At 42.2% G+C, this 13,324-nt stretch overlaps 1 protein-coding gene across 1 annotated transcript in view; it reads right to left on the minus strand.

Moving 5' to 3' along the window:
* GRHL2 (grainyhead like transcription factor 2) overlaps nt 1–13,324 on the minus strand; it is a 53,325-nt gene that overhangs the window by 16,810 nt on the left and 23,191 nt on the right. Inside the window, 3 exon segments of the mRNA XM_075144583.1 lie at nt 110–249; nt 334–421; nt 6,604–6,762. Of these exon segments, the coding sequence (XP_075000684.1) occupies nt 110–249; nt 334–421; nt 6,604–6,762 (387 nt within the window).

Here is a 13,324-nt window from a genome sequence, read left to right on the forward strand (position 1 = left end):
TGAAACAAGCAGCCCCCAAGAACAGTGATTTATTTTCCTAAAACCTGCCTTGGAGCTCATGTGGCCGGACGGCGGGTGGGCACCAGCTCGTCTCATTATCATTTCCTACCTGTCCAGTTCTTTGTAGGTTTCCAAAGTGAACATCCGGTATGAAGAGAACTGGCTGGGAATCCAGGTCAGCCATTGTTTTGAAGAAGGTGATATCGCTCTTTTTTTGCAGAGGCAGTGCACTCAACTTCCCTTCAGCTGCTAGGAGGATCACAAAGCAACATGATGAGACGAGGCATGTTAAGCGTGACTTAGCCCCAAACCAGAAAGGCCTGTCTTACTCACAGTTATTACACGAGGCTTGGGATGCCTGGCCTTTGCCTTTCTTCCTGTTCTGCTTCCTCTCTTCGTCTCGGATTTTCCTTTCCGCTCCCTGATGTAAAAAAGACGACCCACAAATGTTATCCAAAGAGGAACCACTGTGAGCATCGTACCTTGCGATGCCTGGAACTACAGCAACGGACACATCAGAGATGTTGAAACAGAGACTGGTTATCCCGTTACAGATAAATTTGTCCAGTTTGTTGGGAACATGCCAGCTTCAGGTCCATCACCTGTGCCCGAAACTCAGGCTGGCACATCCAGCAGCCCCCATGGCTGGAGACAGCAAGAGGAACATATCCACATGCTGGCTTGGAGGAGACGGGATGGACGGCTCAGTGCAGTCTGTAGCAGGGCTGTTGCCACCACAACTTGCACAAAGGGCATCCGGAGCCCAGCGCGTCTGCCATGAACGGAGTTGCTCAGGCTAAATACTTTGCGTATGCACTGACATAAAACACCTGCAGGATTGCTATCGTCTTAGATCATGTCTGTCCTAAGCTCTTCCCTAAACTCTCCTCCACCCGCCGTGTCGGGGGGCAGCATTGCTCCACTGCGGCCAGCTTTGTAGAGGCCTTTGAGATTTGCCAGTACGAGAAGGCTACACTGACAGCTTGCCAACAGTGCAAGGGCTCTTACAGAAAAATACAGGCATTTCAAACAGGGAGAAGCCCTCCAGAAACTGGAGAGCAATGTAGCACTGCCCTAGTAGGCCCCAGGAACTCCTGGGAAGTTGCAGGCTTCTGTTATGTAAATACACTCTCAACAAGTTTAGAAAATAAAACTTGTTATTGACATAAAAAGCAGTAACACCTCCTTTGAAGTTCTCCTCATTTACTTTATAAATACAAATAGTCATGTTGTGAAGGGTATTAAAGATCCATATGCTCCCAGAGAGTCAGCATGCAAAATTAAAGATTTTTTCCAAATTAAAATTAGAAGTCTCTTTAAAAGAAAGGGGGAAGGGGGAGGGAGGTAAGGAAAGCCAAAAATATCCATTCAAGATGGCAAAATTCACACATAAGCCAATGAACCAGGCTTGAAAAGAATACAAGGAAAGATGTACTCCTGGATGTGATTTATCAATAGACTTCCAGAAGTTGAGAGAGGTGGAGGAAGAAACAGCTCTTTAAAAAACATGAAGGTGTCTAACAGAAACATTGCCTCCAGACCCAGGTCCCAATCCAGTTATCACTGACCTCAACCACAGAAGCCAAGGATTCAGAGTCGTGCCCTTATCAAAATTGTTTGTAGGGGTACATTTGTATCTTTAAAGGCCACCTGTTCTTTGGCAGAAAGGAGCAAAAATATGCCTCACAGCCACTGCCCTGCAGAGGGCACATCCCTGAGAGCCCCGTGCCGCACAAAGCGGCTCTGCCAGGCAGCCACAGCCCTCCCTACTGCTCAGTGCTGCCGCTCTGCTGCTCGCAGGTAGCAGGATGAACCCTGGAAGTCATTTCGTACATGGCAGCAAGCGCGAGTTTCCTCTGAGGAAAGCAGAAACTGAGGAGGACTCCGCCCTTTATACACAATAAAGAATATATGTTTTGCTGATTTTTCTTTGATGTTCTCTGTAACTATGAACTTGGTAAAGCTTCACAGCTTTGTCTTCATTCATTCAAGGCAAGACATCCCCAAGTCTTCTGGGGTGCGGGCAATCTCTGAGCAGGGCAGCCATTCCCACCTGCCAGCGCTTATTTGTGCCACAGCCACTTTACAAATGCACCAACTGCAATACCCACAAAACTACCTACGAGCCCTTCTGAGCTAGGAACATCCCCCGTGGCACAGTGCAGGGGCCAGACAGGCCTACATGATGTACGTCATTGTTGTAGGTGCTGAGACAATGGACCGCAATAAGATTTTTGCATACCAGAGCATTTCTGCCAGGCAGTTTACACAGCTGAGCCATTTGACACAGAGTGTCAGAGTTTGCATATCTCTTCAGGACAGAAGAAGAAATAACCCTCTCATAAGGGACTATTAATTAGGCTCTGACCAGTCAAATAATTGAATGAGTTTTTCATTTCTTCATTGATGTCTGGACTTTGTATAAACGCAACGAGTATTTCTGCTACTAACCATTAGCAAAACGCAGCCTATGAATTTCAGCTGATTCAAAATATTTTTTTTCCCAAGTCTTCAGCTCATTTAAGCTTATGTCTTGCATTCTAGCTCCAGCCTAGCAAAGCCCTTACCATCACAAGGACCACTCCCATCACCATTATGAAGCTCATGTGTACACCTGTTCCTATTTCAAGGCCAAAGCATTCCACATCTGGTAGGACAGGCCCATAGACTTCAGCCTTCTTCTCTCTAAAGCTTAAGATTAATAGGCAATTAGAGTTGCTCAATACCCTATGATAATCCATTTTCTCTATGATGATCCATACTGAAGACAAGAGGGCAGGAACTGCATATATTCCAAATAACATGTAGTTTTTCAGAGTAAAGAAAAAGGGATTAATTTGTTTGATTTTGGAACAATGTTATGGTATTTGCCAAGTCAAATGCTTCCGCTTCTTTTCAGCAAGGCTAATCACATACAGAAAATCAAAATATCTCTGAATCCCCAGTTTCTTCATACACAGTGGCTAAAGCATTTTGCAATATATAAATATAAATAGGCCTGGTAGCAAGTTTCCCTGACAACCTACTTAAGGAATAAAAATTATATTCTTTTATCATAATGCAGCATCAGTGATCTGCACATGATAAAAAGACTGCAAGGGCAGAGAGAATTAGCACTGAGAAAACAAGATGTGCACTGTAACAGTTGCTTTAAAAGTTGATTGCCTACTGGAAAATAAACAGGGACAAAAGACTGGAGAATGAATAGGGAGCAAGCACACGATTACAACCTTTGCAGCCTTTATCTCCATACATTTATGTCACAAAGCACGCATTGGGTCTGAGTTGGTGTTGCTCTCTAGTTATATGTAAATGAATATTAAATTTACGCAACTGCCTGAGTAAATACTAAAATACATATAATATGTAACACTTAGCTAAATGCAGTTTTATTTCTTCAGGGATACTCTTTCCACAACAGCTATGCTGTATTTCAGCTGGAGGACATTAATTTATCAGCAAATGTTTTCCTTAAAAACTCGACACCTCTACCTGTGATTTATCTAAATTAAAATATAAACACATCTACTGGTCCTAAAGAGGCACCATCACTGCAGAAAAACCATTTGTAAGAACACTGTCAGGTACAGAAACATTTTTTCTTCCACGTTTCAAACTAAGATACATTTCAGTATTTAGGCGGGAGGAATTTACCGTGCAGTTCCTCTGATCCAGACGATTGTAATAAATCAGGCACTTTTCTCATCAGCTTCTCTTTGGGGTTGTCAGGTTGGGGCATAACGGTACAATTCACGCTTTTAAAATGTATAAAAATTATTATATGTTTGCCGTTTTTTTTAAATGACCCTGTAATGCTTTTTTAATTGATCATGACAAAGAGGTGGGCAGTAATTGCCTCAGCTTCACTTTCACAAACAGGCAGCAAACCCTGTCGTTGTCACTCCAGCGCAAGTCACAGACTCGGCAGAGAAACTGAGCCTGGGACCCTCCATTTAGCACCGCCTCAACCAGTGCCAGGGTTTGTTTTGGCATCTTGGAAAGATGAGGGTACCCAGCCCCACCAGCTACCTTCCTCTGAGCATGACGAATCCTCCCAGTGCCACCAGCAAGTGGAAATTCTCCAACCATTTATTTACTTACAAAAGCACCATGACAAACGGATGTCAATAAAGATACAGCAGCATGAGTGAGGGGAAAAGCAGGCCTCAGTCTCTTTCCAAGTGCCAGTTAGCACAAACTGTCATATGAATGGACCGCGGTAATTTTAATTCATTTTCATTCAACTCATTTTCAGCCCTGCATTAAGTCAAAAAGCTCTGTATGCGTGTATACGTTTATATTATACAGATATATATCCCATTATCAATACCCTTGAGCCCTCCAGTTCTCACTTTCAATACAGTTTCGATGTAGATAACGCTTTAACTACCCCTGTGATCTTTTCTTCTACTTCGAGACAGTTTTGATTAAAAGACTCAACATCCATTTCCTGCTTTCTACTTTGGATATTTGAAGTACCAATTAAGCCAATAGATGCAATGAACATGTATTATTCAAAATCTCCACTAGTTGTGTCTACAGGTCACCTCTGATGAGTTTGTGCTCTGAATATCCTTCCTTTTTTTAAATAATTCAGATTTTTCTAATTGCTTTTCAAAAACAGGTAGATGAAAACGACTTGTTACTTTGATATTTACTGAGTTTTTAACATCCAGCTGTAGCTTCAAATCTCTAAATCTTTGACATTCAAAGTTACAATTAAAAGCATAACATTTTGACTGCAAGACGACCTCAGTGCATACATTTACATTCATTACCTTCAAAGTTTTTGCTCCACTAACACAACTGACTGATTAGCCCTCAAGATCCCGTTGTCAAGACAGCAACAAGGGAATGAACTGAAAAAGGGGAAGGAGCAGCAACACAGAGACCTGGAACAGTTGAACTCTTACCCTTCCATTAAAAAGTTAATGCTACGTATTGCCTGGAGCATGGCCTTTTGCCTTTCTATTCCCTTCCCTGTAAGATGGCAAGACTAATTTGGATAAATTTCTGAGCCACTTCAATAGATGTAGGCTCCTGAATCCCTGAACCTTGACTAGAATCCAAGCATCAGTTCCCCCTGGAAGATCTTTCCCAGCAGGGTTAAAGTCATCGACTGGCAGGTGTTAAACTGTGGTCACGCTCACATCTAAGAATCATCACTGAGAGAACATTTCTGAGCAACTGGTTCTACTCAGATATATACAGCTGATCACGTGTCCTGGTTTCGGCTGGGATAGAGTTAGTTTTCTTCCTAGTAGCTGGTGTAGTGCTGTGTTTTGGATTTAGTATGAGAATAATGTTGATAACACACTGATGGTTTAGTTGTTGCTAAATAGTGTTTACATAATCAAGGACTTTTCACCTTCCCATGCTCTGCCAGATGCACAAAAAGCTGGGAGGGAGCATAGCCAGCACAGCTGACCCACACTGGCCAAAGGGGTATTCCATACCATAGGACATCATGCTCAGTATATAAACTGGGGGAGCTGGCCAGGGGGCAGCAATTGCTGCTCAGGACTGCCAGGGCATCGGTCGGCGGGTGGTGACCAATTGCATCGTGCACCGCTTGCTTTGTATATTTTATTTATTATTATTATTATTATTATTATTATTATTATTATTACTACTACTACTACTACTACTACTACTATTTTACTTTATTTTATTTCAATTATTAAACTGTCTTTATCTCAACCCATAAGTTTTCTCACTTTTACCCTCCTGATTCTCTCTCCCATTCCACCGGAGGCGGGGGAGTGAGCAAGTGGCTGTGTGGTGTTTAGTTGCTGGGTAGGGTTAAAACATGACACCATGACACTGTAAGACTCATTAAGGCATGGTCTATGTTTTGGTGCTGAAAAATCTTACCAATTCTTACAAAGGAGTGGGGAAACCCATTGTAAAAGAACCACATTTTGCAAATGAAGTAGTGAGCAAAACAAAAAAGGAAAAAAAAAATAGTTACTGAACTACAAAATGGGAATGGCTAATACATTTTTGCAGTTTACTTTTAATAAGAAAATCCTAGCAACATAAAAGTCTCACTGAAGCTTCCAAAATAACAGTTGTAATTCAAGCGAGGGGAAAAAAAAAAGCAGCTGCATCACTGGGCCTCGGTGTTTTCCACTGTATCATAAAACAGAGCTTAGTAGGCCTTTCTGAAAGGTGTATTTTTCTATCAGACATCTCTCCACAAAGTTTACACGTTACCTATCCTGTTAGAGCCTGAAGAGATAACATCATCAGACTGGCACTTGCGTGAGCCTATGGTCAACACTGACCTTCCAAGTAGAGATCTTTACGTTTGTGCTTTCTATGACTTTTTTGATATTCCTGTATCATGACTTATATAACATGCTGTACTTAAACAGTCCAACTATTGCTCACAAGCTGAGGAATCAGGACCAAAAAGGCTGCAAAGCAGTAAAATAATTACATGATAATCTGTTAGGTTTATGATATAGCTGGTCCAAATTCTACCATGAAACACAACTCTTTAGGGAAAGAAAAAACATTTAATTAGGTCTAAAATACAGCAATAATAAAATGTCTAACAAGGTTCCTCCTCTATCCATGGTAATTGTGTTTTCCACTTACCTTATCACAAAAAACCTTTATCTGGCAGTAGGCTCGGTGGATGGGTTTATTGCTGCGGTTGTTGTAGCTGTACGTATCGATCTGAATCATCAAAGGAAGCCCTTTTACTCCTTTTTGTGAGGAGAAGTCTGTGCTCAAGCAATTCACTGTGATGAAAATCTGTGTGCCAGAGAGATTACTTTTAAAATGTGGTGCAAACAACTATTAAACTTCTGGAAACACAGGACAACAAATGGGAAAATAAAAGCAAATACCCCCCAAAAAAAAATTCTTAATTCAGCTACAATCCACACTCTGGCAATTCACGCATTTTTTATTCACTTCTGTACTAAGTCCAGCAAAGATGCTCCCACACTGGGAAGAAGGACAAACTTTTAAGGCATGTATCAATGCTTCAGTTTGGATCAGGAGCTCACATTTGAATTTGTGAATCATTTGATTGTCCCAATTTACCGTGCTTTGGTTCACACCAGAAAGCTCAGAGTGCATGATCTGGATTCTTTTCAGATGAGCCAGATGTGTCCTAGGAGCACACCTCACATGCTCCAGCTGCAAATGGTTGCTCAGTCTGTGGGAACTAACTAAAGATAATCTGAGATAAAACCTCCTAAAATGTGTCTCACGTGGACGTCAGGTCTTTAGCCCTGACTTGTTTCACTCTACAAACCTGCTCTGTATGTTTGCACTATTTGTTAATATAGACATAGCAGGATCATCTTGCATGGTTCCTTTCCAGCTTTCTTTTAGTCCGGCTTGTTCTTCTGACAGCTCACAATTTAAATTCAGTGTGGCCAAAGATAAGCCCTACCCTTTTTTTGTTTTACAAATTCTCTTCACACTCTCATCAGCACCTCCCCTTCCTCCATCCCATCAACAGATACTCCTGATCTTCACTTTAAGGTTCCTTCACTGTCTTTCTTCAATTTCAAAAATGCATCTCATCCTTTCAAACTGGGAAGGAGTTTCTCAACCACTTATAAAACTACACCCTATCTCTTCTTAAAAGTCCCCTTTGCCACGTAGCATCCACACAACTTGACACTGCCCTTGGTTCCTGGCAAGCCCTGCCTGCTTTTGCTTCAGAAACCCATCTCATGCTTTCCTTCTACGCCCACTTAACGTCTGTTGATAGCCACTAGTCACCTCCTGCCCTCTAACCTCCATCGGTACTACGGAAGGTGTGCCTCGTCTGCCATGTGTTTGTGCAGCACCTGGCAAATGGGTCTCCCACCACCAAGTCTCCCAAGGACTATTTTGATGCAAAGCAAGCTGTAATCATGAACCGAAATAGCACTAGTATCTTTCAGTCAGGATAGTGTGCATGAAACTTGAGAGATGAAACTGGATTAAAAATCTGACTGTTCTTCCCAGTGATGAATATATGCATTACATAGTAATTTGGGCCAATTATTTATTGACCTGATTCTCCTTTTCACTTTTCCTCAGTTTAAAAAACAAAACAACAAAAACCTGAAACTGTGACCTAGGGAAAAGAACAGAGCAAACCAGCAGTACATATTGCCTGAACCAGGAGGATGCGAAACCCGCTCCAGCAGAATGAGCACACTCAGGAAGGAAGAGATCTGTGGGGTCTCTCAAAACAGACCTGATGCACACCTCGCCGGGCAGAGGAGAGGCCAACAGGCCCTTGGGGTCTGGGAGGTTTCAGGAAGGGAGAGCATGAGCGAACCCCTTCCCGATCCACAAGCAGGGGAAAAAAAGCAGTTTGAGTGACCAGAATACTAACATCCCTAAGAGAAAGACAGCTGAGAATAGAGAAGGGCTCCGGTTCGGCTGGCGGGGGGATACTTTACCCTAATGGCCGAAGTTAACATTACAGTCAGGTTTTTTACGATGGAGCCAGAGCAGCTGTTTGCCTGACTGAGCTAATGGCACCTCCGCATTTCTGCTTCTGATTGTATCACAGAGCTGCTTTTACAAATGAAATAGTTGAACTTTAACTGCGGGGAGAGGAGGGAGGCGGGGAAGGGCCCTAGGTGAAACTCTGATTTTGAAGCTGATAGTGTTATTTCTGTTTCAAATTACAACTTGGTCTCCTCCAGTTCCAAAGGTAAGTGTGGATATGGGTGCATATGCCTTTGAAATATGACAGCCTGAATTTTCATTTGCCTTCAGACTCCTACAGTGTCAGGGCAATGCTTTAAAGTGTGTGGGAACACAGAGCAGCAGAATGAGGTCTGGCATAAACCAGAATCTGGCCTTGCTATATTTTAGTTCTGCACAGGGATTTTCCAAAATGTACGTTAAAATGTGAGAGGGGACGTGCAGGCTTTGCATCTGCCCAACAGTTTGTGCATCTACCACTTTTATGGCACACGCAGCTGAGAAGTAAAAAAAAGACCTTGTCCCACCTTAATCAACTACATACACTGTGTGTCATCTCTTCTGCTGCCTCCAGAAACACAGAGCAGAGTAGGAGCGGCTGGGGAAGACAGACTTTATCATTTCAAGAGTCCCCATACAGCAATAACAGATTATTCAGCATGAATAATAGATTGATGCTGTAAGATTCAATATCCTTGTCCTGACACTGTAATACATCAGGATCTCTCTGAGGAGCAATGACTGTACGTTCACGCGCATGAAGTGTACTATACTTTCTGTCATCTCATTTGCACCTCGCACATAGACAGATGGATTCGAATTAACACAGATCATTTATTCTTGAGAAAATTTTCTGTCTCCACACAATCTTCTGTTAGCTTTCCTGTAAAGCACAACACTGACTTTGGATTTGGAAAACATGGCAGAGGGTGGGGGGAGTGCAGAGGGAAGGGGAAGAGGGCATAACTTATGTTACCTACGTTGATTTTAGGGGTTTTTTTTCTTTGCATGACTGAAGATGTGCACCAGTTTTAAACACCGTGGTGCAGCAGGCTGCTGTGGTGAACAGGACCTGAGGAGCTGTCTGGACAGTCCCCTTCTCTCTGCTCCTGCTCTGACCAGAAACCTTCACCTCCCCGAGGCAGTGGCTGAGGAATGCCGCCTGCTCTGAGCAGCAATGATTTCACCCACCTGTCCAAGCACAGCCTGCTTTGCCCTTTTACAACCCTCGTCTTTCCCTTCTTTGCAGCTCCCGTCCGAAATGCAGGTACTCCCACTCTCAATGAGACAAGGGGCAAAACAACCCCATGGCAGCCACAGTCAGATGGAGTCCTGCTCTACCTCTCTTGGAGGACACCGGGGTTTAAGATCCTCCTTGCTCTGGTCTCTTGCATAGTAGAGTTACATAGTTAGAAGATGTAGAGTTAAGTAGAAATGACAGTAGCAGCAGTAGAAATCACTGCTTTTTTTTCCCCAGGGCCCTGTCTACACTTGACTTAGGACTATTTTAATGGATGTGACTATGGCTGTACCTGAATTCATTTACAAACTTTTTTTTTCCTGTGCAAACTGGATTTTAGCAATGTTTTGCTATCAGGAACAAATTTGGGTTGTCGTTATAGTGATGTCTTTTTTTTAATGTCAGCATATCTTAGATTAGAGCAATTAATGATAGAGTTCCACCCATCTAGTCTCCAGCTCAGGCATGCCATTGGCAATGAAAAACTAATTTGGAGAAACATTTGGTGCCTGAGAAAGTTTCAAAAGTGGCCTAAGATAATGACAACTCTTTTGTTTGTTATAGAGCATGTCTAGAAAAAGCACTCTCTCTTTCGGGGAAGGCGCTCCTCCACAGTGTAGCTGTTATTATGTGAATTACTGACTGTTTGTTAAACACTGCAGCATAATTAGTGATGTACAAGACACAAACACAGTAACCTGCCTCAAGAGAAGGCAAGGCTCAGAAATGCATTTCCCCTTTTATCATTTAATCCAGCCAACATGACTCCTGCTGCGGTCTCTCAGCTTATACACTTTAAAGGTCTACAGTTATGAAACCTCTAGTATAAGCCTTTTATTACTATTTACATTTCTGGCTCCCATCATCTCAGAAAGAGTCAAGAGCAGAAGGGAGTGAAGAGTGTGTTATAGCACAAAATCAGAAACTTAAAGCAATTTCTCTACTGAATACTGGCAATACATAGAATCTATGCTGGGGTGATGGGTCTTTACAAAATCCTGTTTTAAAGGAGTTCATCTCCCTCCAGACCGCAGCAACAAAGAGTTAAATGCCTTGTCTCTTAAATGACTAACATCAATCCCATCATTCCTCGTATACACAGAAAGTGTGGTTTTATAGTTTCTCCTGCCAGCCGTTACCTTATAAATCCCATACAAAAGTAAGACCTTTGTTTTATTTCAATACAAATGTCTCCAGCAAATGTTTACACTACTCTTTTGAAGCTTCCTCAACCCACACCACACCCCAACAACTACATAAAAATGCCATTTGCCTTGAATCCCAGATGCATACTTACTGAACCATTTGTATACACTGAAATTTCAACATTATTTGCTACCACAGGTTAACTCTTCTTTAATAGACACATGTGTGTGTGCATGCATTATATATATATATAAAAAAATATATATGCAAGCATACACACACAGACATGGTTTATTAAACCAGTTTGCCAAGTCTAATCCTACATAATTTCTGGTACTAATTCCCCCAAATAAAGTATCTTCCTCTGACTTTTAAATTTTGAGAGTAGAGAAAATATTAATTTCCTCCCTAATTAAATGAAATTTGATCTAAGTTAGGAAGGAAATTAATAATTAAGAACAAAATAATTCTTGTACTAGTCAACGCTTGTCCTAAGTATTGCTAGCAATGTTAAAGAAATATGGATTGTCACAATACAAATCACTGATAGACTGTGCTGTTCTATCAGCTTGATTTTACAGTTGTGCCCACTGGAATCACAGCTCACTTCGGCCCACAATGTCTAAGAACCTATTCCTGCAAATCACTCACTCATTGAAAACACAGCTTATTACTGTATGGGCTATGCCAAAACTCATTAAATAACTGGAAAGGTTCCCAGAGGCTTCAGCATGCTTTGGATTAAAGATCTACATTTCAGTTAAAAATAGCAGGACAATGATTGCACGCAAGTATACACAACAACTGCACAGCACACAGCTACTGTACACACCAAAAAGCATGTGCCAGCACCTGCCTGAATAACATATCTGCCAACATGTCTGTTTACCACATGTCCAAGTTGCAGCACTTTGCAGAAATCAGTAGTTTCTTGATATCACTGAAAAGTATTTTTGTCTGCTTTAAGATGACATTTTTCTTTAGCAACTGTTCACTTTTGAATTTAAGGTTAAAAAGTACTTTCCATAAAAATATGCAATTGATGTATTTTTTTCAGAGGTAACATCATCCTAACCATTTTAAATTAACAAAGTATTAATCAAGAGAGAAGACATATCTCAAAGGGTTGGTATGATTTATGACAAAGATACTCTCCTTTGACCAGGAGAGTTCTGGTTCTTAATTATCTTTCTTGCAAACTAACTTCTGTCAGCAATAAGACTGCAAGCAGGCAGATGTATGTCTATCAAAAATGAAGCTGAGCTCTCTGTTCAAAAGCCTCCACTAGAACTTTGTCAACCAGCCAGATGCTGCAGCAAAATCTTCTGTCGGGCAACAGCAAGGCAACTAACTACCTTCTAGCATATCATAAAAAGACTTTTAAAAGATGGTTAAAAAGTCAGCCAGTTCTTGTTAGTTGTTGTTTTTTTCCTCACCTTTTTTTAAAGAACTCCTTCAAAAATACCAAACATAGCATTCAGGTTCAACCAAAGGGAGCTAACAAATCACCTTGCCCATAAATGTTGTATATTTATATACATAAGTAAATACAGGAGTGAAACGAAGATGGACTGTACAGAAAGTGTTTTTCGCTTCCTGCCTCTGCTTCCTTACTGCACAGTATTTTTGTCTCAAGGAAGCATAAGGAAGAGTTTGATGTGGCTGTAGACCCTTCCCCTCATTTCCCTGTATCCCAGTCTGAGCCACAAGCCCCACGGTCACCTCTAGACAATGGCCGCAGTAGAAAAGGATGTTGTTCTAGAAAAAGGTAAGGGTGTGCCAGGCCCAACTCTGCTCTGCCAGAAGGCAAGGGGACTGTTGTTGTCGACCAGATACAGCAGAGGAAATGGTAGCAGAGTGGTATTTCTGACATTGGTGCTGCTCCCTTAGTCCACGGAAAGCAATAGCAAGATTATTCCAAAGCTCAACACGTGATGTACAAGATTCCCTCTTCCCTTCTGACTTGTTCTGCCAAGCAGCAGTCAGAAGATGAGGGACCGAGCACGAGGAGCTGGAGCCAACACCCCAGTTCCCTTCACGTTACTGAGGTGACAGAGAGAGGCCTCTGCCTGCACTCTCTGAATGCCTATTTCTCCCACATAAGATCCAACTGAGATGCTGCCTTACAAACCCTTAGCAGACTCACTGTTAACAGGCAGATTCTGGCTGTCGCACCCACGCTCTTATACCCTCATCCTGAAGGGCTTCCAGGAGGAAGGTATGGCTCCGCTTGCATGTGGGAGGGGAAATCTGGCTTTAAATCAGCTGCCCTCCAGGTGGAGTAGGGAAGTGAGAAACCTGATGCTCCAGATAAGTATTCCTAGATGCGGGTTCAGTCTCCCAGAAGAGACAAGGATATTTGGTTAGGTGATTTCTGCCGCTTCTGTTTGATTTTTCAAGATCACTCCCCTGTGCACTTCTAACGACTGGTCTGTTTTCTTTATTTCTTCCCCGGCCAGTAGAGCGCTTCATCACATCGCGTCTCGGAGG

The sequence above is a fragment of the Calonectris borealis genome, chromosome 2 (genome assembly GCF_964195595.1).
Source record: "Calonectris borealis chromosome 2, bCalBor7.hap1.2, whole genome shotgun sequence".
In the NCBI taxonomy this organism is placed as follows: Eukaryota; Metazoa; Chordata; class Aves; order Procellariiformes; family Procellariidae; genus Calonectris; species Calonectris borealis.